This window comes from Scyliorhinus canicula, chromosome 5, assembly GCF_902713615.1.
Source record: "Scyliorhinus canicula chromosome 5, sScyCan1.1, whole genome shotgun sequence".
In the NCBI taxonomy this organism is placed as follows: Eukaryota; Metazoa; Chordata; class Chondrichthyes; order Carcharhiniformes; family Scyliorhinidae; genus Scyliorhinus; species Scyliorhinus canicula.
Window position 1 is genome coordinate 148,675,975 of NC_052150.1, and position 26,576 is coordinate 148,702,550.

At 46.3% G+C, this 26,576-nt stretch overlaps 1 protein-coding gene and 1 long non-coding RNA gene across 2 annotated transcripts in view; one reads left to right on the forward strand and one right to left on the reverse strand.

The window, feature by feature from the left end:
• The window catches only part of LOC119966320 (E3 ubiquitin-protein ligase HECW1-like), a 664,661-nt gene that overhangs the window by 170,967 nt on the left and 467,118 nt on the right, over window positions 1-26,576 (reverse strand). Inside the window, 3 exon segments of the mRNA XM_038797802.1 lie at window positions 14,118-14,214; window positions 15,472-15,577; window positions 24,150-24,284. Of these exon segments, the coding sequence (XP_038653730.1) occupies window positions 14,118-14,214; window positions 15,472-15,577; window positions 24,150-24,284 (338 nt within the window).
• The window catches only part of LOC119966324, a 182,506-nt gene that overhangs the window by 57,105 nt on the left and 98,825 nt on the right, over window positions 1-26,576 (forward strand). The gene's annotated exons all lie outside the window — the stretch shown is intronic.

Genomic DNA, 26,576 nt, shown 5'->3' on the forward strand with positions numbered 1-26,576 from the left:
GTAATAGTTCAGCTTTATATTTTTGTTAAAAGTCTCTGGTTACCAGAAAACTATGGGGGAGATTCTCCGAGCCCCGTGCCGGGCCAGAGGATCGCCGCAACCACGCCACGATGCCCCAACGCCGGCGCGCGATTTTCCGAGGGGCGGAGAATCAGCGGCAGTTGCGCCGGTGCGTTTGACGCGGCGCCGGCCGCGGGCCGCTGGAATCGGCGGGACCGAGTGGCTGCGCGGATATGACAGAGTCCCGGCGTCGCCGTTCACCCTGGTCACTGCCGGCGGGAACTCTGCTCGAAGGGTCGGGGGCCGGCCTACGGGGCGGGGAAAAGAGCTCCTTTACCGGGGGGAGGGGGCCTCCGATGGGGTCTGTCCCGCGATCGTGACCCACCAATCGGCGGGCTGGCCTCTCCCACCTCGGGCCTACTTTGTTGTGCGGCCGGCCTCTGAATCCCCACGCCATGTTGCGTTGGGGCCGGCGCGCTGAAGAAGTCCCCCGTGCGTGCGCAGGTTGGCGCGGCCCAACTGCGCATGCGTGGGTTGGCGTGCCGCCCATTTGGCGCCGGGAAGGGAGGCTGGAACGGCGTGAATCGCTCCAGCGCGTGCTGGCCCCCTGTGGGGGACAGAATCAGTCCCCGTGCCCTCTTTGCGCCAATCGTGAAACGCGACAGCGTTCACGACGGCGCAAACACTTCATCTCCATTTTGGAGAATCACCCCCTATGTTCATTATTTTATATTTTACTCCATTTGACATTTTTTTAAAAATAAACATTTTATTGAGGTATTGTTTGGTTTTACAACAACAAAATAAACAATGTACATGCATCTATAAACATAGTGCAAAAGCCATCTTCCTTCCTTACAGGTCCCACCTTCATTTACCCCCAACTCTAAGCTAAGCTAAACCCCCCCCCCCCCCCCGCCTTCTGTTGACGATTAATTTTCGGCAAAGAAGTCGACGAACGGCTGCCACCTCCGGGCGAACCCTAACATTGACCCTCTCAAGGCGAACTTGATTTTCTCCAAGCAGAGAAAGCTAGCCATGTCAGATAGCCAGGTCTCCAACTTCAGGGGCTTTGAGTCCCTCCAAGCTAATAATATCCGTCTCCAGAACATCTGCCTCTTTCTCCTCCTGGATTCCCGGATCTTCCGACATCCCGAAATCGCCACCTCTGGACTCGTTGTCACCCTTGTTTTTAACACCGTGGACATGACATCTGCAAACCCCTGCCAGAATCCCCTAAGCTTTGGGCATGTCCAGAACATGTGGCCATGGTTCGCGGACCCTCCCGCACACTTTGCACACTTATCTTCTACCTCAAAGAACCTGCTCATCCAGGCCACTGTCATGTGAGCCTGGTGAATGGCCTTGAATTGTATCAGGCTGAGCCTGGCACATGTTGTGGACGCGTTGACTCGACTCAACTGTCCGCCCATAGACCATCCTCTATCTCTCCTCCCAACTCCTCCTCCCACTTGCACTTCAGCTCCTCGGTCTGCGTCTCCTCCGACCCCATAAGTTCCTTGTAAATGTCAGAGACGCTCCCTTCTCCCACCCACACTCTGGAAACTACCCTGTCCTGAATCCCCCTTGGTGGAAAGAGCCGGAAGGTTGAAACCTGCCTACATAGGAAGTCCCGCACCTGCAGGTACCTGAATTTGTTTCCCTTCGCCAATCCAAACTTCTACTCCAGAACCCTCAAGCTAGGAAAGCTCCCCTCTATAAACATATCCCCCATCCTCTCAGTCCCTGCTCTCTGCCATCTCCGAAACCCCCTTCCGTCCTTCCCGGGGCAAACTGGTGATTGTTACAGATTGGAGACCAAAGCAATGCTCCCTCTGCTCCCACATGTCATCTCCATTGCCCCAGACTTTCAGGTCTGCCACCACCACGGGGCTGGTGGAGTACCATGCCAGTGGGAATGGCAGAAGCGCCATTATCAATGCCCCTAAGCTGGTTCCTTTACCTGAAGCCGCCTCCATATGTTCCCATGTCGACCCTCCCCCCACCACTTCCTGATCATGGCTATATTTGCTGCCCAATAGTTGTTATTGAATTTTGGCAGTGCCAGCCCTCCCTCCCCTCAGCTCTGCTTAAGCATCCCCTTCTTTACTTGCAGGATCTTGACCGCCCATACAATGCCAGTGACCACTTTGTTGACCCGTTTAAAAAAGGACCGCGGAATAAAGATGGGGAGACACTGAAACACCCATTTACGGCTCCATGTCTGCTTGGCTCACTGTAGAATGCGCTCCTTATCCAAATACCTGTGGAATCTCACCACCATTGCCCTCAGGGGGTCTCCCATTCGCGGACTCCTTGCGAGAGCTCTGTGAGCCCTGTCCACCTCCAAGGGTCGGGGGAATACCCCATCCCCCAGCAGCTTCTCAAACATGTCCACTATGTATGCCCCAGCGCCTGCTCCTTCGGACCCCTCCGAAAGCCCAACGATTCACAAGTTCTGCCGGCAGGATCTATTCTCTAGGTCCTCCACCTTTTCCAGGAGCCTTTTCTGCTGGTCTCTCAGCATCCCCACCTCCAACTCCACCGCAGTTTGATGTTCCTCCTGCTCAGCCAGCGCCTTCTCTACTTTCTGGATCGCCCGATCTTGGGCATCCAATCTAAGCTCCAGCCGCGCAATTGACTCTTTAATCGGGTCCAAACAGTCCTGCTTCTGCTTGGCGAAGCCCTTCTGGATAACTTGCATCAGCTGCTCCATTGACAAGCCAGAGATCCGGTTCTCCGCCATGTTTTCTCCCACTGCAGCTTCAGCCCAAGCCTTCTCTGCCTTTCTGTTTCTGCCTTTACGAACACTCCTAGTCCTCCTCTCCAAGCACCGATGTGGGAATCCAGTACACAATTGCCACTATCATCGATTTTTCAAATCAAGTCCAGTAAAAAAATTGGGGGAAAAGGTCCAAAAGTACGACCCGAGCGGGAGCCACCAAATGTGCGACTTACTCCTTCATAGCCGCCACCGGAAGTCCATTTGACTTTTTAATAAAAATAACAACCCCCCCCCCCCCCCAGGTCCTGCTCTATCGAAGATGTTAACCCATGCTGGAGTACAGATCCACAGCAGCAACCTATTCCTCTTTCCCACTCCCAAGTGCCTATACTTCATTCTAATGTTGAATGTTTATTCATCCTTGGCGCCCGTACCACCTGAGTTGAAAATAAATGAAATGAAATGAAAATCGCTTTTTGTCACGAGTAGGCTTCAATGAAGTTACTGTGAAAAGCCCCTAGTCACCACATTCCGGCGCTTGTCCGGGGAGGATCATATACTTATAGAAGACCCATACAGACAGACACTCTCCCACAGGACTCATGGGGTGGGAATAAAGTGTGGGAATGTTCCTTCATTCTTCACTTCTTAGCCAGCATAGTGAGACTAACTGTAGCACCTATGGTTGCTTAAGTTTACTCAGTGTTATATTACTCTTGGTAATATATCGTTACTATTTGCTTCGTAATCCAGAATGGTCTGATGGTGTGATTATAAAGAAACCATCAATCTCTAACTTAAAGCAAAACTGATTTATTGAATTACAATTGATTAATATTGAGTTTGCATATTCCACAGATCTATAACTATTAATAAAGTAATCTATGTTTAAGTAATAACTAAATAAACTGCACGTGCTGATTCTATCTAATCTTAACTATGCTGTGATCTATCTCTCGCTGTGCTTACACTCAACTGACTGGAGTACCCAAGATTCCCCGAATTCTCGGCCGCGATTCGCCGGTCTGGCACCAGAGTGCCGGCGCTGGCACCAAAACGGGAGTACTTTACTCTGGCGCAGGTTCCGAGACCCGATTCTCGGGTCCTGGGTGAGCCAGCACATGGCGCTCCAGGCATCGACCCGGCGCCGCGGGGTCCGCGCATGTGCAGTTGGGCCGGCGCTAACTAGTGCATGCGCACTGGCCATCATCCCCGCGCCGGTCCCGATGCCTAATGGTGCAAGGCTAAAGGAGCCGGCGCGGAAGAAAAGTGGTCCGCAGCCAGAGAGGCCAGCCCGCCGATTGATGGGTCCTGATTGGGCCAGGCCACTACGGAGGCCCTCCCCGAGGTTGGAGCTCCCCTCCCCCCCACCCACAGGCTTTCCCCGGACCCTTCAACCCTGAGGTCCCGCTGGCCCAGAGCATGTTAGAACGGCGCCGGCGGAACTCGGATTTTTTCGGACGGCCGCTTGGCCCATCCAGGCCGGAGAATCGCGGCGCCGCCGGAGGATCGCCGTTAAGACCATTTGTGGCGATTCTCCGTGCGGTCCGCTGCCATGCACACCCGCCCATTTTTTCACGACCGGGAGAATGGCGTCTCAGCGTCATGGCGCGGTTCGCGCCCCCCCCCCCCCGCCAATTCACTGGCCCGGCGGTGGGGTCAGAGAATCGCGCCCCTTATATTTATACTGGGAACTAGTAGTGCACTGTGATGGTTATGTTATACTGAGATGTAATAATTAACCTTTTACTTGTCTACATATATACATATCATTACATCCCCCTTTTTTTTACATTTCTATGTGTTGAAAAAAAAATATTACCACAATACATGATATGTATATCTTTGTACATAGCAAAATTGAGTAACAATCACAATGTTTACTGTAAAGTATTTACAAATTCAGTCTATTAGGTTTTCTTGTTGTCCTAGATCTTCTTAATACACGCGGAGGTGACGTAGAAGTTTTTACAGATCTTTGTGTGTCATCACAAACTTGAGTATTAGTTCAAGTATCATGGAAAATACTTTCATGAAGTTGTAAGTCTGGAATTATTTTAGTGTGTAGCTTAAAGTTTGGAAGTGCTCGCCGATTTTGTCCAAGTATGTTTCCGTCAGCTGTCTGAACTATGTAAGAACATGGTGCTGCTTGTGTTATGACTCTTGCAGGAACAACCTCCATCAGGTACCTTGATCCTGACGGTATCATCGGAAGCAATGAGTCCAGAGTGGTTCTATGCTGATCATAGTACATTCTCTGTTGTTCACGCTGCTGTTCCATTTTTCATATCACAGGCAGATGATCTGGATTTGGAAGAGGTATTGATGGTAGAGTTGTTCTCAAATCTCTGTTCATTAACATCTGTGCAGGCGATGGTCCAGTTGAAAGAGGAGTCACTCTGTATGATAGTTGCACTAGATTGATGTCTGATGAAGAATTCAAAGCGTTGTTTAGAAGTTGTTTGATTATGTATACTCCTTTTTCTACTTTCCCATTCGACTGTGGGTGATGTGGACTTGACGTGATATGAGCAAAATTGTAAAGTGGTGAAAACTCAGCCCAGTCATTGCTGTTGAAACACGATCCATCGTCTGACATCACAGTGGTAGGTATTCCATGGCGAAAGTTTCTTTACTTGCTTTGATGACAGATCTGGATGTCAGATCTGGTAACTTCATGACTTCTGGATGATTCGAGTAGTAATCGATTATCAGAACATAATCACGACCATTGGAGTGAAATAGATCTACACCAACTTTGGCCCATTGGGATGTTTCCAACGTATGTTGCTGTAGTTTATCTTTGCATTGCGCAGGTTGAAACTTCTGACACGTTTCACATCCAAGTACCCTATCAGTGATGCCCTGATTGATACCTGGCCAGCATATAGCTTGTCTCACCCTTCTCTTGCATTTTCCAATGCCAAGGTGACCTTCATGAATTTGGCTGAGAATCATGGGTCGGAGAGACTGTGGTATGACTATCTGGTTGAGTCGAAGCAACAATCCGTCCATCATTGTCAAATCTTCTTGAACATTTCTGAATTTCGAACAATGCCCTCTCAGCCACCCATTGTTGATATGGTGTATGACGCGTTGCAGCATAGCATCTTCTTTGTCTCTTCTCGGATGAGGTTGATCTTCACATCCGAGGCTGGAAGATTTTACAGCACACAGCTGTACTTGAGATTTTACATGCTGTATGAACACAAAAGGTTCACTTTCTGAAGTGATTGAGCGTGATAATGCATCTGCAATTATCAGGTCTTTTCCAGGTGTACAGATGAGGTTGAAGTCGTATCTTCTGAGCTTCATCAAAATTCTCTGGAGTCTCGGAGTCATGTCATTGAGATCCTTCTGAATGATATGCACCAGTGGTCTGTGACCGTTTCTACAGTGAAGGTAGGAAGTCCATAGACATAGTCATGGAACTTTAATATGCCTGTTAGTAGTCCAAGACACTCTTTTTCAATCTGTGCATACTAACGTTCTGTTGGTATCATTGCTCTGGATGCATATGCAACAGGTACCCAAGATGAGTTGTCGTCCTTTTGAAACAGTACTGCTCCTATTCCGTCCTGACTTGCATCAGTCGAAATTTTCATCTCTCTGTTCAGATCGAAAAATGATAGGCGAGTAAATTGTAAAGTTGTAAATTGAGATTTTAAATCAAGCCATTCCTTTTGATGATCAGTTGACCATTTGAATGTGGTTGACTTTTTTATCAAATTTCTAAAGAGCTGCCATTCTTGTTGGTAGGTTAGGAATAAATTTGCCCCCACAATTTACAACACCTAGAAAATGTAGAACTGCCTTTTTGCTCTCTTCAACCTTCATTCTTTGAATGGCTGCAATCTTGTCAGTGTCAGGCCTCACACCATGTTCGGAAATCTGTCTCCAAGGAACTTGAGCGTGGAAATGCCGAAACTACTACACTTGGATTGATTCAGCTTCAGACCATACTCGTGTATTCATTGAAAAACTTTTTGTAGTCTTGAGATATGTTCTTCCTTTGTTGATGACCATATGATAATGTCGTCGACGTAGAAACAAACACCTTCGATGCCCTCGGTCATCCGTTCCATAATGCGGTGGAAGATGTCAGGTGCAGAGATTATCCCGAATGACATTCTGTGAAAGCAGAACCTGCCAAAAGGCGTGTTGAAAGTGCATAACTTTCTACTTGATTCATCCAATTGCATTTGCCAGAAACCTTGCGATGCATCTAATTTGGTAAAGATGCGTACATTAGTCATCTCACTAGTGATTTCCTCTCTTTTTGGAAAAGGATGGTGTTCCCTCATGATATTCATGTTGAGATCCTTGGGGTCTATACATATACTCAGATCACCAGAAGGTTTCTTCACACAAACCATCAAACTGACCCAGTGATTCTTGAAATTATTCCTTGTGGTTGCAGCCTTTCTAATTCAAGTTTTCTCTGAGTAGAGCAGGAATTCTCTTCGGAGGGTGGACCACAGGTTTGGCAACCGTCCTTAACATGATTGTGTACTTGAATGGAAGAGTACTCATGCCTTCAAAGATATCTGGATATTGGTTCAGTGTATACCTTATATATCATGCAGTATGGGTTGAGACGAAGTTGCAGTATAAATTCGCTGTATTAGGTGTAAATCCTTGCAGGCTTGCGCACCTAAAAGTGATGATTTATCTGACTTGACAGCCTCGAATTTTAGTGAAGTCACTATATCATTGTTGGAAACTATCAAATAGCATGCTCCAATTGATGAGATTGAATTGTCATTGTAGTCTTTTAATCTACAGGATGATGGATGTATTTTAGGGGTTTGCTTAAGCTTTGTGAGATCAGGCTTTGTAAGCAAATTGGCAGAAGCGTCTGTATCCAACTTAAATTTGATTGGACAGTTGTTTACTTTCAATACGGTATTGGGAGCAGCACGGTAGCATTGTGGATAGCACAACTGCTTCACAGCTCCAGGGTCCCAGGTTCGATTCCGGCTTGGGTCACTGTCTGTGCAGAGTCTGCATATCCTCCCCGTGTGTGCGTGGGTTTCCTCCGGGTGCTCCGGTTTCCTCTCACAGTCCAAAGATGTGCAGGTTGGGTGGATTGGCCATGATAAATTGCACTTAGTGTCCAAAACTGCCCTTAGTGTTGGGTGGGGTTACTGGGTTATGGGGATAGGGTGGAGGTGTTGACCTTGGGTAGGATGCTCTTTCCAAGAGCCGGTGCAGACTCGATGGGCCGAATGGCCTCCTTCTGCACTGTACATTTTATGATAATCTATGATAATACATTCTCCGAATTAATGGAGTTGACTGATTTAAGAGGTGATGTTACTTCAGTGGTGTTATCAAATTTTTTATGGTTCCAACAAAAAAGTGTTTTCCAAAGAGTAAACATCTGTATCCTTTGAAATATTTTGTTCAAAATCTTATATGTTAGATTCTACGCTTCTTACATTAATCTGTCTTGAAGCTGACTTTGCAGATTGAAATGTGAGTGTGGATCTGCACTGAGCAGCAAAATGCGTTTTGTGAGCATTGTTTTCCTCTGGCAGGGCAATTTTTTTGAACGTGGGAGGTTCCACATCTTCCACACATCATGACGTAGATGTCATCACGCACGACACTTCTTCGCGCATGCGCAGATCGGCTTTCGTCCGTCTTGCATCTTTTGACGAAGTGCGCATGTGCAGTGTAAGAATGCATGCTTGCAAGATGGCTGCCATCTGAATGTGCATCTTATTCATCTGCGATAGTGCATTAACACACACTAGCTCGTGGTTAGTTTTTGCACCCTTTTCACGAAAAAAAAAATTCTTGGTATTGATTTTTCGATTGCTGTTGAACACGACACATTGCAATCACATTTTCAAACATTAGATCCCTTTGCCCGAGCAACCTTTCTCTGAACTTTTCATCAGTTATGCCAAAGACTACTTGGTCTCAAATCATGGAATCATTCAGTGCGGAGACATTGTAATGTAGGATTGTGCTAGCAGTCTAAGGTCAGTAACAAAGCAGTCAATTGATTCACTCTTGTTTTTCAATCTCTTCTTAAAAATAAAACATCCAAATGTTTCATTAGTTTGGATTTGATAATGATTATCAAATTTTGCAAGAATTACTTCAAACTTTATTTTATCTTGATCCGCCATGTATTGGAAAGAATTATAGATCTCAATGGCATGTGGACCAGCCATAGTTAGTGGGAGAGCAATTTTATGTGCATCTGTAGCATAATTCAAATTGTAAACTTCTAAATAAATTTGGAACTGCTGCTTGAACACACGGCAGTTAGGTTGCCATTGATCCTTACATGTCGTGGAGCTTCAGCTTTGTCCATCGATCCTGGACCCATTGAAGTTCTGCAGTCACATGTTGGTGCTTCGCAAGTCAAATAGCTTCTTAGTTTTTTCTTTTTTCTAATCTTACTAAATTATACTAGCTAGTTTCTGTAGCCAATACCTGGTACCATGTTATATTGCTCTTTGGTAATATATCGCTACTCTTTGCTTCGTAATCCAGAATGGTCTGATGGTATGATTATAAAGAAACCAGAATCTCTAACTTAAAGCAATATTGATTTATTGAATAACGATTGATTTAATAATGAGTTTGCAGACTCCACAGAACTATAACTATTAATTAAGTAATCTATGTTTAAGTAATAAATAATTAAACTATACTGGTTGCTTCTATCTCATCTTAACTATGCTGTGATCTATCTCTCTCTCTCCTTACACTCAACTGACTAGAGTACCCAAGATTCCCTGAGTTCTTATATTTATACTGGGAATTAGTGGTGCCCTCTAGTGGTTGTGTTACACTGAGATGTAATAATTAACCCTTTAATTGTCTACATATATACATATTATTACACTCAGCATTTCCCATGGGTTAGATTAAGGTCCTTCCTAGTCTGTATCACTCAGTATCACATTGCAGTGATTGAATCTGGGTCCTTCTTAGTTGCACCAATCAGTATCTACAATCCAGGGATTGCATCTGGGTCCTTTCTCGTCTGTACTATTAAGTCCCAGAGCTAGTGACATATTAACTTGTTGAGCCATTGTGTGAATTATGGAACAGAAAATAGATTTAATTGCTCTAATTTAAAATTCTTCGAATTTGTAGTTTCTACGTCATGGCTCTCATAAATTTAGTCACTTTGGTAGCACAAATGGGAAGGCAGATTATTATCTGAATGGCTTTAAATTAGGAGAGGGGAATGTGCAACGAGACCTGGGTGTCCTCGTACACCAGCAGGCGGTAAAGAAGGCAAATGGTATGTTGGCCTTCATAGCGAGACAATTCAAGTACAGGAGCAGGGATGTCTTGCTGCAATTATACAGGCACTTGGTGAGGCTACACCTGGAATAGTGTGTGAATTTTTGGTCTCCTTATCTGAAGAAGGATGTTCTTGCTATGGAAGGAGTGCAGAGAAGGTTCACCAGGCTGATTTCTGGGATGGTGGGACTGACATATGAGGAGGGATTGAGTCAGCCAGGGCGGCATGGTGGCACAGTGGTTAGCACTGCTGCATCATGGCGCCAAGGACTCGGGTTCAAACCCAGCCCCGGGTCACTGTCTGTGTGGAGTTTGCACATTCTTCCCGCGTCTGCGTGGGTCTCACCCCACAGCCCAACACTGTGCAGGGTAGGTGGACTGGCCACGCTAAATTCCCCTTATTTGGAAAATGTTTTTAAAAAGAGATTGAGTTGGTTAGGATTGTATTCGCTGGAGTTCAGAAGAATGAGGGGAGATCTCTTGAAACCTATGAAATTCTAACTGGGCTAGACCGGGTAGATGCAGATAGCATGTTCCCGATGGTGGGTGTGTCCAGAACCAGGGGTCATAGTCTGAGAATATGGGGTAGACCACTTAGGACAGAGGTGAGGAGAAATGTCTTCACCCAGAGAGTGGTTAGCCTGTGGAATTCGTTACCACAGAAAGTAGTTGAATCCAAAATATCAGGGGCGGAATTTACCGGCTGTTCACGCCAGCGGGATATTCTGGTCCCACCGACCACACATGCCCATCTTGGGTTTCCCGGCGACAAGGGGTGCATTTAATGGGAAATCCTATTGACAACGGGAGGACCAGAAGATCCTGCTGACGAGCTGCCTCCGCTACCGAAAAACACGCGGCGGGTTGCACAGAAAATCCCACCCTACATGTTTTCATGAAGCAGTTAGATATCGCACTTGGGACAAAGGGTTTCAAAGGATATGGGGGAAAGTGGGATCAGTTGGATGAATGCAGAGCAGGATCGAAGGGTCAAATGGCCTCCTCCTGCTCTTATTTTATATGTTTCTTTGTCAGAGGACGTGATTATCAAAACTAAACAGGATGCAGTATTTTTTTTAAAATAAGAAAACTAATCATGTTTAAAACTAGAAAAATAATTTGATATCGTGAGCATTCCACGTCTTACAATCACAAGTGCTATGTGGCTACCAGGGAGGGCAAAGACCATCCTGCACTAACTGATAGAAGGATAGAATTCCACATGTTTTCCACATGTTGTGTTGCTCGAGGAGTATGGCGGGGTAGGGGGGGGTGGAGAGTGTGCAGAAATCAGCTTTGTTAATTCTTCAGTCAAATGCCTCAACCAATGAAGAGGTGAAGCAACAAAATGATTTTTCAAACAAATTCAGAGCTGCAGACCTCAGGGCCTTTTGTTCATTTCAAACTAAAAACAAATGACAGGAACGTGATCCTGTGATGGTCAGAATAGATATAATTCATCTCTTGAGAGTGCTCTATATAAAATGGATACAGCATGTGGATGTGGATTCAGGCAGTGTTTGTTAGAATCTGGAGATAATCAGTGCAACAGTATTGCTGGATAATGCTGCCAGTCAGTGCATTAAAACAGCAGCATTCAAATGAAACACAGGTTCCTTTCTGGGCTCGGAATACCAGATAAATCATCCTCTCCCAGCTTAGGCAATGCCCGCTTTTTGAAAGCATTCCTTTTATTCCGAGCACTTAGGGCTGTATTCTCTGATTTGAAGACTATGTGCTGACACTGGCGTGGGAACAGTGGTGTTTTAGACCCGAAGAAAACGGCGCAAAAGCTGCAACGATCCTCTATCTGGTGGGGAGCTAGCAGGCATGCAGCGTAAAGCTCCCGGCTTTACCTACGGATACGGCCGGAGAATTGCCGGGTCCGTGATCGCACATGCACATGATGGTGCAATATGCTGTGCAATGCAATATGGCGCCAGCCATGTGTGGACCTGGCCTGCCAAAAACTGCGCCCTTTTGACCAGGCTCGCCGTGCCCGGACCACACCCACAGCAGTGCACGCAGCCCCCGCCAAATAACCCCCCCCGATTGTGGCGGCACTGGGCACAGTCCGTGAAAAAAAGTAGGGTAAGTGTTCCGTGCTGTCAGGAACTCAGCCCATCGGGGGTGGACCATCAGGGGAGGGCCTCAGGTGATGTCCGTTTGAGGGAGCGGGCCATCGCAAAAGCAGCGCCACCCCCGAGTTTGCCACAGAACATGGATTCTCCGGCTGATCGGTGAACGCGGTTTTGACGTCGCCGACCGTAGAATCCCGCCCATCGTCTCCCTTCATTTTCCTGCTGGTGGTTTGTTTCTTCAATATTTAGTGCATTGTGACTCAATTCTTTACAACTCCCTGAGCTGAAACTGCCATTCAGTTAATATCTGAGATCATTGAGTTTTGATGCAGCTAATATAGTTTGGTTTAATTGAGAGCAACATCAAAATATCATGGGCTTGACCGCCACCCCCCCCCAAATGTAGCGAACATCAAATTATGTGGTGTGCACTCGGTCATTTACAAGGTGCTAGGAGATTAGCATTTATTTGTCGAATGTAAAGTTGCAAGTTTAGTCTGCACCACCATTCAGTTCAAACATGGTGGACCAGTGTCTCACCTCCATTTATCTGTTTTTATTCCATATTTCTTAATACTCTTATTTAACATTGCGGGCACCGGCAGCGGGATTCTCTGTCCCGCCAGTCGGCCAATGGGGTTTCCCATTGTGGGCAGCCCCACGCGGTCGGAAATCCCTGGGCGTGGGCACACTGCCGGCACAATGGAGAATCCCGATAGTGGAGAATCCAGCCCAATGTTTTTATGTTCAAAAATATTTATTTGCACGCAGGCTATTTACAAATGTTAAATAAGGCCAAGACATAGCTGGTGCTGCTCTCTGAGCTGCTTCACACTCGTCTTCTCTCAGTGAGTGATATCACTGGGGCATTCTCATTAGAACGGAGAAGGATGAGGGGCGACTTGATAGAGGTTTATAAGATGATCAGGGGAATAGATAGAGTAGACAGTCAGAGACTTTTTCCCTGGGTGGAACAAACCATTACAAGGGGACATAAATTTAAGGTGAATGGTGGAAGATATAGGGGGGATGTCAGAGGTGTCATAATATACACACAAGTATATGATGGTGCACAGACAAACATTGATTGACACACAGGATGACCAATGAACACACAGAACACAGCAGCCAATCACCAGACAGGATACGACCACTATCAAGCCAGAGGGCACTAGTTTTCACGCTCTCTTGGGATGCAGCCTCTGAGACAGTCAGAGCCTCTGAGCAACAACTAGAACACACACCATGTGGTAGTAAGACAGTCTGGTCAGGTTAGCCTCAGGTCTCCAGTCAACTTGGCATAGTGTCAACCCAGAGTTAAAGTATGTTTAATAATTAAGAGTTCACTAAAATAGAGTTGCATTTCTTCAAGTGTTGGAAGCCTGTCTCTCTCACTGCTATGGTAAATGCAGTCCTCGCAGACCCAGCATACCCAACACATCAAGAGGTAGGCTCTTTACCCAGAGAGTAGTGGGGGGATGGAATGCCCTGCCTGTGGAAGTAGTTGAGTCGGAAACATTAGGGACCTTCAAGTGGCTATTGGATAGGTACATGGATTACGGTAGAATGATGGCGTGTACATTAATTTGTTCTTAAACTAGGACAAAAGTTCGGCACAACATCGACCGAAGGGCCTGTTCTGTGCTGTATTTTTCTATGTTCTATGTTCTATAACTCCTTATGCACACACTCAGTATCTAGTGTTAACCCTTTACTTTATGGTATCAAGTGTGAGACTATAACCTTGACAAAGTAGAGGATAAAGTTGAAGGACCAAACTCAAAAAGAAACCCTTAGCTCCATAAAAGCAGTAAATTCAGTCTTTTGGCCAGTCAGGTAAACCTTGGCTGTTTAGAAAAATGGAGGTGAGACACTGGTCCATCATGTTTGAACTGAATGGTGGTGCAGACTAAACTTGCAACTTTACATTCAAGAAATAAATGCAGCCAAGTATTTTGCAAAACTGACATAAACATGTCAGTCCAACATAGTGAAATAAAAATGCCACAAGAGAATCCGCTGATGAACAATGCACTTACCTGAGCGTGTGATTCCTGCCAAGGCTGGTCTGTCGCTCCTGAAGCATTTCGAATATGTTTGACTGTCGGAGGAAAGCTACAATCTTGTCATTGTATGCTGTCATTGAGGAAAAGGAAATGAGTATTTCAATCTTTTTCCAGGCCTGTTTGTGCATTTGCTCTCTTTTTCAAATTTATTTTCCCAGAAGGTGCTGACACCTGATGGGGCACAATTCCACAAGTACTGACGCAGTCCTCCCACATCTCAGCTGGAAAGCCATTCCTCATTTGTATGCCTCAACAGAGTATTGACAGTGGATTCATCAATGCGGGAGGGGTATCACAGCCAGGCCTGCTCACGCTCTCACCAAGTTCACAATGATCAATGGAGAGCAATCAGAGCCCAAACAGGGAGGGCAGCATGGTGGCGCAGTGGTTAGCATTGCTGCCTCACGGCAACAAGGTCCCATGTTCGATCCCGGCTCTGGGTCACTGGCCGTGTGGAGTTTGCACATTCTCCCCGTGTCTGCGTGGGTTTCACCCCCACAACCCAAAGATGTGCAAGGTAGATGGACTGGCCCCTTAATTGGAAAAAATGAATTGGGTGTTCTAAATTTATTTTAAAAAAATATTCTCCATCCCGCCACACCAGTTTCTGGTATGGAAACCCCCCCCCCCCCCCCCCCCCCCCCCGCCATCCCAGCAGCCGGCCAATGGGGTTTCCCATTGCGGGAACCCCCACGCTGTCACGGGCATGAGTGCACTGCCAGGGAAGTGGAGGATCCCGCCGATGGAGAATCCAGTCCTGAATGACTTTTCACCTTGTGAATAGCGCCAACCTTGCTGCTATACTGAAATGAACTAACCTGTGGAGATTGGGTATTGAAGCTGGTCTGTGCTTTATCAACACCACCAGCAGATGGTTTGTCTTTTGCAGAATTTTTGTTCAATTGAAGATTATGCTTAACATTTGTTGATTGGTCAAAAATTAGCAGGAAATGCAGGTCCCAATATAACTGTTAAGTGTGAGGTGGAAAGGCCACAGATTTCCAGACTCCCCAGCACTCACAACCTCCGCCCCAGAGTATTTATTTGACAACACTGGTTCCCTCCGAAATTCAAGTTTTAAAAAATATATCATAACCTCCAATGTATTTTTTACAACGGCAGAAAACAGACTCTGCAAATGACATCATTGAATGAAGAAATTGAGGCGAGGAAATGTGGTTATATTGGGCTAGTGAAATGCTTGGAAACCCGTTTTAAAATCAGAATAAATTTTTATTACATGCTTTAGGGACCCCAGTAGTGTTTCTTGTAAAGCCATGTTACACTTGAAAAGAAATTAAAAATCAAAAAATCATCAACATCTTACCCATTGGTACGACATCTTGATGGTGCTGATTGCGAATGGTGGCCACGAGAGTATTGGGAGGTCGGGCAAGCAGTGAGGATCCTCGGACACGCGATACATCAGAAGCCTGAAGCAGAATGCGTGGAAGTGTTTAATTGAGAGGTTTGCTAACATTTTGAATTTTAGTGGCTGTATTATGATAACGTACAATGTTGTCCAATAGAAATGGCTACAGTGTCTCCGTTTTAACCATGTGTGCGAATTTTAATAGAAAACTTCTTACACACAATACAGATAAAATGCACTTCACATATATTTTAAGATTCATCTAATCCCATTTAGTAACAAGGGAAGTAAAACACTCATAATGACACAAGACAACATGGGTGGAATTCTCCATTCCTGAAACATAGGCCACGATTCTCCAGCCTTGTTGCGTTCTCGGTCAAGCCTAACCAGGCCGGTGATTAGAGTGAAAGGCCGAAAACGAGATCCGCGCCAGGCGCCAAACAGTTTGCAAAGCAACCGGCCCGTTCCCATTGGCAAAATCGGGAGCTCGCAGTAGCGTGGCGAGAAACCAATTATCACCGCTTAAGACCCATTTCCATACAATTAACAAGAGCCATCCCACATCTTTTGGCCTCCTGTCATTTAATGGCCTCCCCAGAAAGTGGTCATGCTAGCGCCGATTAGTACTCCTTTTGAAAAACATGAACTTGACGGAAGGGCTTCTGTGAGGAGTCAAGGAGGTGAGTAGCCATCTTTGCTCACAGGCAATGAGGCCGGGGGTGTTGAGCTTGACACCCCAGTGCTCGGTTGGGCGTGGGGGATCTTCTGCAGGGGTGGGCTGCCACGTGGGGTGGGAGGTGCACGGTGGGGGGCAACCGCTCATGGCACTACTATGCCAACCCCTGAATCATGTGGACCTGTTCCGGGAGCAATCCCTATCCCTGTCCATCTGCCCCAGCGACCACACATAACCCCCACTGACTGCCGAGACCACTGGCTGTGCGGCTGAAGGCTATCGCTAATAGGGAATTAATAATCATGGTTAAATGAGCACTTCACACAAAGTGGATTCCCATGGGTGGGCGGGCCACGTAGCATGTGGGAGTCAATGCCTAACATCCCAATCAAATCTTGATGCCTCCGGGGGGTCTCCGTGGGGGTCTCTGTGTGGGGGGGGGGGGGCGGCAGTTCGCGTCACAGCTGTACTAAGCCAGAAAATCCAGGGGTGGTGGGCTATATAGCGCTGAGGTGGGGGTGATGAATTACAATGCGGGAGAGGGGGGGGGGGGGGGGGGGCAGCCATGGGGCCTCCTTTAGGGCAGCCAGCTCAAAATGGCAGCCCAACAATGGTATTCCCTAACAAATCCCTTATTGCTCACCATGCATAAATATACATAGCTAAGGATCAGGAATCACTTCCTGCCATGTGCCTCCCAAATTGCTTGCTGTACCTGCATGCTAACTTCCTGTACGGGTAACCCAAGTCGCTCTGAACAGCAACATTTACAAGTTTCACATCTTTTAAAAAGATTTCTGCCTTTCTATTCCTACAAACCTAAGTAAATAACCTCACCTTTCCCCACATTATATCTGTCAGATTGCTGCTCACTCTTTTAACCTACCTATATCTTTTTTCAGCCTCTATGTGTGCTCACAGCTTACGTTCCCACCTTGTTTTGTAATGTCAGCAATTTTTTAGAAATTCATTCATGGGATGTGGCCATCGCTGGCTAGGCCAGCATTTATTTCCCATTCAGAATTACCCTCGAGAAGGTGGTGAGCTACCTTCGTGAACTGCTGCAGTCCATGAGGTGTAGCTACACCCAGAGTGCTGTTCAGGAGATAATTAAAGGGTTTTGACCCAGTGACAGTGAAGGAACAGTGATATATTTCCTTTTTATTTATAAATTTAGAGTGCCCAATTGTTTTTTTTTTCCAATTAAGGGGCAATTTAGTAAGGCCAATCCACCTAACCTGCACATCTTTGGGTTGTGGGGGTGAGACCTGACAGACACGGGGAGAATGTGCAAACTCCACATGGACAGTGACCCAGAACAATTATATATTTGCAAGTTAGGATGATGCGTGGCTTGGAGGGGAACTCCAGGTGATGTTGTTCCATGCATCTGTTGCCCTTGTCCTTCTAGATGGTAGCAGTCATGGGTTTGGAAGGTGCTGGCTAAGAAGGCTTGGGAGTTCCTGCAGAGCATCTTTTAGATGAACACATTGCTGGTCCTGTTTGTTGGTGGTGGAGGGAGTGAATGTTGTGGATTCCAGTTAAGTGGGCTGCTTTGTCCTGGACGTTGTCAATCTTCTTGAACGTTGTTGAAACTGCAAGCATCCAGGCAAGTGGCTAATATTCTATCACACCCCTGACCTGTGCCTTGTAGATGGTGGACAGGCTTTGGGGAACTAGGAGTTGAGATGGTCGCCTGAGCATAACATTAGGTACATTTCTCTTTGATTCTTTGTCTAAGTAATTAATATAAATTGTAGTCACAGCATTTATTTGGCTTTCCAGTTCAGCTTCTGGTCATCGTTAAATCCCGGATTCTGATCTTTGGTCTTTCAGGGATTTCAATGCCATTGAATGGCAAGGGGAGATGGTTAGATTCACTCTTGTTGGAGATCATCTTTAGTTGACACTTCTGTGTCGCAAATATTACCTGTCACTTATCAACCCAAGCCTGCATGTGGGCATGGACTGTTTTGGTATCTGAGGAGTCGTGAATGGTACTAAACACTCTACAATCATCAGAAAATATCCGTATTTCTGACTATATGATGGTGGAAATCCATTAATGAAGCATCTAAAATGGTTGGGCCTAGAACAATACCCTGAAGAACACGAGCAGTAAAGTTCAGGGGCTGAGATGATTGGTCTCCAACAATGACAACCATCTTTCACTGTGCTGGGTATGACTCTAACCAGTGGAGAGTTTTCACCCTGATTCTCAATGACTTTAATTTTGCGAGGGCTCCTCGATGCCATGCCCAGCCAAATGCTGCTTTGATGTTAAGGGCAGTCACTCACATCCTACTTCATGAGTTGAGGTCTTTTGTCTATGTTTGTAGCAAGGCTGTAATGTGGTCAGAAGCTAAGTGGCACTGGTGGAGTCTAAACTGAGTGTCAGTGAGCAGGTTAATTCTGTGCAAGGGCTGCTGCGTAGTACAGTTTCCATCACTTTGCTGATGATTTAGATTAGACTGATGGGGCGGTAATTGGCTGGGTTGGGTTTGTCCTGTTTTTGCGGACATACTTGGGCTATTTTCCTCATTGCTGGGTAGATGCCAGTATTGTAGAACTTAGGTTTGGATATGACTAATTCTGGAACAAAAGTCTTCAGGACTATCGCTGGAATGTTGTCAAGGCATGTAGCCTTTGCAATCGCCAGTGCCTTCAGCTGTTTCTTGATGTCACATGGAATGAAGAAAATTGACTGAAGACTGTTATCTGTGATGCTGGGGCCTTCTGGAGGAGGCTGAGATGGATCATCCCCTCGACACTTAGGGCTGAAGATTGCAGCGAATGCTTCAGCTTTACCTTTTGCAGAGATGTGCTGGGCTGCTCCATCATTGAGGATGGGGATATTTGTGGAGACTCCTCCTCCAGTGAATTGTTTAGTTGTCCATCACAATTGATGACTGGATTTGGCAGGTCTACTGAGCTTAGACTTGATCCGTTGATTATGGAATCACTTATCTCTGTCCACTGAATGCTGCTTCCGCTGTTTGGCATACATGTAGGCCACTGTTGTCGCTTCAGCAGATTGGCACTTCATTTTTAGGTTTCCCTGGTAAGGTTCCTGGCATGCACTCCTGCACCCTTAATTGAACCAAGGTTGATTGATCTCTTGGCTTGATGGTAATGGTAGAGTGAGGGATATACCTGGCCATGAGGTTATATATTCTGGTTGTATTCAATTCTGCTGACCCTGTTGTCCTTGCCAGACTGCAGATCCTTCTTCTATGCATTTACCCCAAATCTCAATGTGGTTTCACAACTGGAAGATCTATATTTGATGGAATACAAACCATTTGCCTGGATGAGTGTAGCTCCAACAACACTCAAGAATCTCTATACCATCCAAGACAAATTCGCCCACTTGATTGACATCCCTTCCGCAAACATTCGCTCCTCTCCCACCGAAGCACAGTGGCAGAAATGTGTACCATCTATAACGCACTGCAGCAACTCACCAAGGCCTTTTTGACAACATTTTTTACTTGTTGTCTGTACCATATAGACAGATAAGGGCAGTAGATACCTGGAAACACCAACATCTGCAAGTTCCTGTCCAAGCTACACACCATCCTGATTTGGAAAGATATCGCCGCTCCTTCACTGTCGCTGAGTTAAAATCATGGAACACCCGCCTTAACAGCACCGTGGCAATACCTACACTACATGCAGTGATTCAAGAATGCAGCTCACCACCACTTCTCAAATAGGGATGAACAATGAACACTGGCCTAGCCAGCGACACCAACATTCCAGGATAGGAGTTTTAAAAAACTGCCTTCATAAATCTCAACAAGGCAATTAACCACGTGAGCAGAGGTGGTATGTTTAAGTGCTGGAGAGAATTGAGCTGCTGAATCTGATCTCCTCTTTCCCTGACAACGTGGTGGGTAAACTTAGCTCAGACAGGTCAACATTGGAACCCTTTGAGATCCACAGTGGAGTTAAACAGAGTTCTGCTCTGGCACCAACACTCTTTGTCATACTCTTCTCTTTGCTGCAGTCCTGTGCCCTCTGGCCATCACATTGAGGGACACCTGCAGCATTAACTAGTCAGACTGAGTCTGTATGGAATGTTACTGTGGCATCGTCAGTGTAGGGCAACTTTCTGACTTGGCAGGGCATCACGGTGGCACAATGGTTAGAACTGCTGCCTCACAGCACTGAGGACCTGGGTTCGATCCCGGCCCCGGGTCACTGTCCGTGTGGAATTTGCACATTCTCCCCATGCCTGCATGGGTTTCACCCCTACAACCCAAAAGATGTGCAGGATAGGTGGACTGACCATGCTAAATTGTCCTTAATTTTGAAAAAAAAATAAGTGGGTACTCCAAATTTAAAAAAAAACTTTCTGACTTGGCATACCTTTGTCTTGGATCTCAGGCGAGGCTGAATGGCTTTCCGTCAGTTCCTATGCAAGTAGGCACCCCTTGTAGATGACCAGAAGGCTTATAACTGCAGCAAAGAGAATATGCCAAGAGTGTGGATGCCAGAGACAATCCTTTTGACCTCACTGTGAATCTCAATGGTTCCTAAGTTGTCCTGCTATAACGCGTGGCAGCACGGTAGCATGGTGGTTAGCATAAATGCTTCACAGCTCCAGGGTCCCAGGTTCGATTCCCGGCTGGGTCACTGTCTGTGTGGAGTCTGCACGTCCTCCCCGTGTCTGCCTGGGTTTCCTCCGGGTGCTCCGGTTTCTTCCCACAGTCCAAAGATGTGCGGGTTAGGTGGATTGGCCATGCTAATTGCCCGTAGTGTCCTAAAAAGTAAGGTTGGGGGGGGGGGGGGGGGGGGGGGGGGGGGGGGGGGGGGGGGGGGGGGGGGGGTGAGTAGGGGGGGGGGGGGGGTGGGGGGTGGGGTTGGGGGGGGGGTGGTGGGGGGGGGGGGGGGGATGGGGGGGGGGGGGGGGGGGGGGGGGGGGGGGGGGGGGGGGGGGGGGGGGGGGTGGTGTTGTTGGTTACGGGTATAGGGTGGATACGTGGGTTTGAGTAGGGTGATCATTGCCCTCGGCACAACATCGAGGGCCGAAGGGCCTGTTCTGTGCTGTACTGTTCTATGTTCTAACTGCCCTAGAAACAGGAGATCACACTGAGCAGCTTTGGCAGGTTGCCAATTTTCTCCAGCAGCTTAAATAGACCATCTCTGGCCACATGGTTAAAGGCTTTGGGGTGATTGATGAACGCATTATAGAATGGTCTCCTTTGTTCATGGCATTTTTTTGATAGCTGCTGGACTGAGAAGATCATTTCAGTTGTAGATCTTCCACATTGATAAACCACATTGGGATTCTGCGTAGATCTGTTCAGCCAGGAACGGCAGTTTGACAAGTGCAGTACAGGCAAATATTTTACCCACAATGTTTAGCAGGGAGATGCCTCAATCACTGTGGCTGACATGGGCACAATCTTTGCACCATATACATCCTGAGGGAAAGTACTTCTCCCTCTAGTAGAAATAAAGAAGTTTGAGCAGATGCTGTAGGAATACTGATTTCCGGTGCTTGCTTAATTCAGGCTTGTACCATTAGCACTTGCCGCTTTTCTATGGCAAGCGAGTCAACAGTCCTCCACTGTGGGTTTGATATCAAGTTCTGCTTTGATAGGCAGGCTTTCTATAGTATCTAGAGCCTGTACAGTGAGAGTGAACAACAAGGTATTGTCAATCTACCCTACTAGTTACAGTCTCCAAAAACTCGAACAAATTTGTCAAACATGATTTCTCGTTTGGATTGGATTTGATTTGGATTGGATTTTGTTTATTGTCACGTGTACCGAGATACAGTGAAAAGTATTTTTCTGTGAGCAGCTCAACAGATCATTAAGTACATGAGAAGAAAATAAAATAAAAGAAAATACATAATAGGGCAACACAAGGTGCGCAATGTAACTACATAAACACCGGCATCGGGTGAAGCATACAGGGGTGTAATGTTAATCAGGTCAGTCCATAAGAGGGTTTGGTAACAGTGGGGAAGAAGCTGTTTTTGAGTCTGTTCGTGTGTGTTCTTAGACTTTGTATCTCCTGCCCGATGGAAGAAATTGGAAGAGTGAGTAAGCCGGGTTGGAGGGGTCTTTGATTGTACTGCCCACTTTCCCCAGGCAGCGGGAGGTGTAGATGGAGTCAATGGATGGGAGGCAGGTTTGTGTGATGGATTGGGCGGTGTTCACGACTCTCTGATGTTTCTTGCGGTCCTGGGCCGAGCAGTTGCCATACCAGGCTGTGATGTAGCCAGATAGGATGCTTTCTATGGTGCATCTGTAAAAGTTGGTAACGGCCAATGTGGAGGTGCCAAATTTTCTTAGTTTCCTGAGGACGTACAGGCGCTGTTGTGCTTTCTTGGTGGTAGCATCAACATGGGTGGACTAGGGCAGATTTTTGGAGATGTGTACACCGAGGAATTTGAAGCTGCTAACCATCTCCACCTCAGCCCTGTTAATGCTGACAGGGGCGTGTACAGTACTTTACTTCTTGAAGTCAATGACCAGCTCTTTAGTTTTGCTGGCATTGAGGGATAGATTGTTGTCACTGCACCACACCACTAGGTTCACAATCTCCCTCCTGTATTCTGACACGTCGTTATTTGAGATCCGACCCACTATAGTCGTATCATCATCAAACTTGGAGATAGAGTTCAAATCAAATTTTGCCACGCAGCCGCGTGTGTACAGGGAGTAGAGTAGGGGGCTAAGTACGCAGCATTGCGGGGCCCCTGCATTGAAGACTATTGTGGAGGAGGTGCTGTTGTTTATCATTACTGATTGTGGTCTGTGGGTCAGAAAGTCGAGGATCCAGTTGCAGAGCGAGGAGCCAAGTCCTAGGTTTAGGAGCTTTGATATGAGCTTGGCTGGGATTATGGTGTTGAAGGCAGAGCTGTAGTCAATAAATAGGAGTCTGATGGAGGAGTCCTTGTTGTTGAGATGCTCCAGGGATGAGTGTTGGGTCAGGGAGATGGCGTCTGCACCGGTCATGACGGTATGCGAATTGAAGTGGGTCAAGGCATCCTGGGAGTATGGAGGTGATGCGCTTCATGGCCAACCTCTCGAAGCACTTCACTGCGACATTGTTAAACAATGTTGACTTTGATTTGCTAAGTGCCCTGTTAACATTTCTACAATAAGAGATTCCAGCAGTTTCCTGACTAGCCTATAGTTCCCTGTTTTTTTCTTTCCCTCCTTTTCTAAACAGTGGAGAACATTTTCTAACCTCTAATCCTCTGGAACCATTCTAGAATGAAGGGAATTTTGGAAAATCATGAGCAGCTCATCCACTATCTATGCAGCTGCCTCTTACATAAGATACACGCCGTATATACCGGCCTTTCAGACAAATTAGTCGATGCCTTTTTGAACCCTTGGAGCAGATCACCAGGTCCTGGGGATTTGTTAGGTTTTATTCTCTCAAGTTTCTCCAATGCTTCTCTGCCGATATTCATTACAGAAGTTCCTTACTCTTCTTATCCCCATGGTTACTCTCTATTTCTGGTATGTAATTTGTGCCTTCTACTGTAAAGGGCTGCTTAATCTGCTTAATCTGTAGCTCATTCCAACAGCCATTCTTTATTGTAAATCTCTTTAGAAATTGACACCGTATAGAGTTGCTACCACAACCCCAATATGGTCAGATTGCCCAGAGTACAATGGACAATGAGACTGAGAACATGCGTTCTGCATTGCTCAATTCCCCGCTAGCAAAGACACTTATGGAGTTTACCTATGTGGGAGTTTTGGTTGTGGGTTTGTTACCGATGAGTTATAGTTTTGTGGAATTTAAACCACCGTGGTATAATCCTCATGTGGTTTTCTTCACGGTATTGGTCTCGCATTCAGTGTGGTGAACAGTTTAATAATACATGCCAACAGCACCTGCCCCATTTCACAACATTAAATACCTCCTTAGAAGTTTCTCATAATTTTTGATAACTATGTATACGAGTCCAGGACACCCTTACCTCTCCTGCACTGTAACTGCGCAGACGTTGCAGATGTTGTCGATGCGTTAAATGGTTTGGCAGCCGTCCATTTTGAAGTGGAAGCCGAGGGTCAATAAATGTTGTTGCTCGACTGTTGTGATCAACAAAAAATGACTGGAATGGAAAACATTTCCGTTAGGTGAGTGGCATTCCTTAGTAACAATACACCATTCAATTAATTAAGGTATGTTACATGGTATGAAGAAAATGCTTCAGTGTAATCTATTTAACCCAACATAATGGATCCAAATTCATTTTCTTATCCAACAATTTATGGAGGCGAAGAGGAACAAAAAAAGAGATATGGCCCGTAACTTCTGTAGATTGGCAATTGAGTTGGATTGCCACTCGCTCGTAGTTCCTTACCTGGAAATCCAGCTACTCCTATCTCACCCAACCTTCTAACTTAGGCCAAGTGAGATCTGTGTTGTGGAGTGCAATCCTGAGGCCTTCAGCCCAGAACTGCAGCACAGAGGTAAGGAGGACACGCCCTTTTCTTATGGCACTAACCACCCTAAAGCAGATAAGTTTAAAGGTCAAGCCACTTTGAGCAGCCAGGGTCAAGATAAGTTTCTAAGGTAGGTGACCGGGGTTTAGAGTGGGGTGGGGGATGCGGCAGGTGGCTAAATGTGTGGTTGGGACTCAGTGGGTTGTGGGGGTGCAATCAGGGGGAAATCCCATGCGGGATTGGAGGTTCCCGTGGACAGTCAGGGGTTAGTCGAAGGGTGGAGAGGGCAGTTGGGATGTGGGGTTGTTGTTGGGGGGGGGCCCATGAGGGGTCGGGGTGTGAGGCTGTAATCAGATGTTGCGAGGGGTAGCTGGGGGCCCTGTGCTGGGTTGGGGAGGTTTGGATGGGTTACTATAGTTACCTAGAAACTGCAAGTGGTTTTAAATTTGGGGATCTATCACTGTAATTATGGAGCTATCCATAATTTGTGATCTTACTCGCATTTTTGGATGGTTCCCAGGGTAATTGCCCACCGAAAGCTTTGAACTTCCCAGGCAATTGCTCAGCAATCCTTACCTGTAAACCTCCGAAGTGGGGGAGGTTACCCAATGCATTTTTGGGGTACCCCTGGATATACTGTTCCAGGACCTGTAAGCTACAGGCCAGAATTTTTGAATTCGGAAATTGTCAGCATTATTAGTTTTTGTACACAAGTTGAAGACATTATCAAATTTCTCTTCCTGTTAGTATTTTTAAAATAAATTTAAAGTACACAATTCATTTTTCCAATTAAGGCGCAATTTAGCGTGGCCAATCCATCTACCCTGCACATCTATTTGGTTTGTGAGGGTGAACCTCACGGAGACACGGGAGAATGTGCAAACTTCACACGGACAGTGGGCCAGGGCTGGGACCTCTGTGCCATGAGGCAGCAGTGCTGACCACTGCGCCACCGTGTCGCCCCTCTTCCTGTTATTTTAATCAAAGGAGTAACCTGCTTGAAATAAGTGAATCAAAGCCTCTGTTAAAGTAGTGATGTAAAAGTGAATATGACAACATTGTACAAAATACATAAGTTTACAAACTATATAAGATTTGCAGCACAGAAACTGGCCATTTATCCCAACTGGTCTTTGCCAGTTATTATGCCCCACACAAGCCTTTCTCAACTCTTTGTTTTGTTTTATTTCCTCTCATGTATTTAGCAGCATCCTTAATTTTCAGTTTACTTTGTGTAGTTTGGTTAAACAAATACATGCCCATTTACGTGCATGTACACACTTACACATTATGTATATGTACATGTACACATACACATAAATGCATTTTATAAATCCTTTCTCATTCAAATTCCGAGGAACAGAGGAAGAGGTATTTGCTGAATGAGCCTGTTCTACCATTCAACGAGATGGTGGTTAATCTGTGGCCTAATTCCACGTACTCCACTTTGCTCCATAAGCGGCACGGTAGCACAATGGTTAGTACTGCTGCCTCATAACGCCAGGGACATGGGTTCAATTCCGGTCTTGGGTGTCGGCCTGTGTGGAGTTTGCACTTTCTCCCCGTGTCTGCATGGGTTTCCTCCGGGTGCTCTGGTTTACTCCCACAGTCCAAAGATGTGCAGGCTAGGTGGATTGGCCATGATAAATTGCCCATTAGTGTCACAAAGATGTGCCAGTTAGGTGGGGTTACGGGGATAGGGTGGGGAAGTGGGCCGGAGCAAGGTGCTCTTTCAGAGGGTCGGTGCAGATTCGATGGGCTGAATGGCCTATTTCTGCACTGTAGGGATTCTATGAACCCTCACTACCTCTGGTTGACAAAAATCGATCAATCTCAGTTTTAAAATTCACAATTAATCTTGAATCAATTGCCATTTGCAGCATAAAGGAATGGTGGCACAATGGTGCCTCACAGCAGCAAGTACCCGGGTTCAGTTCCAGCGGGTGCTCCGGTTTCCT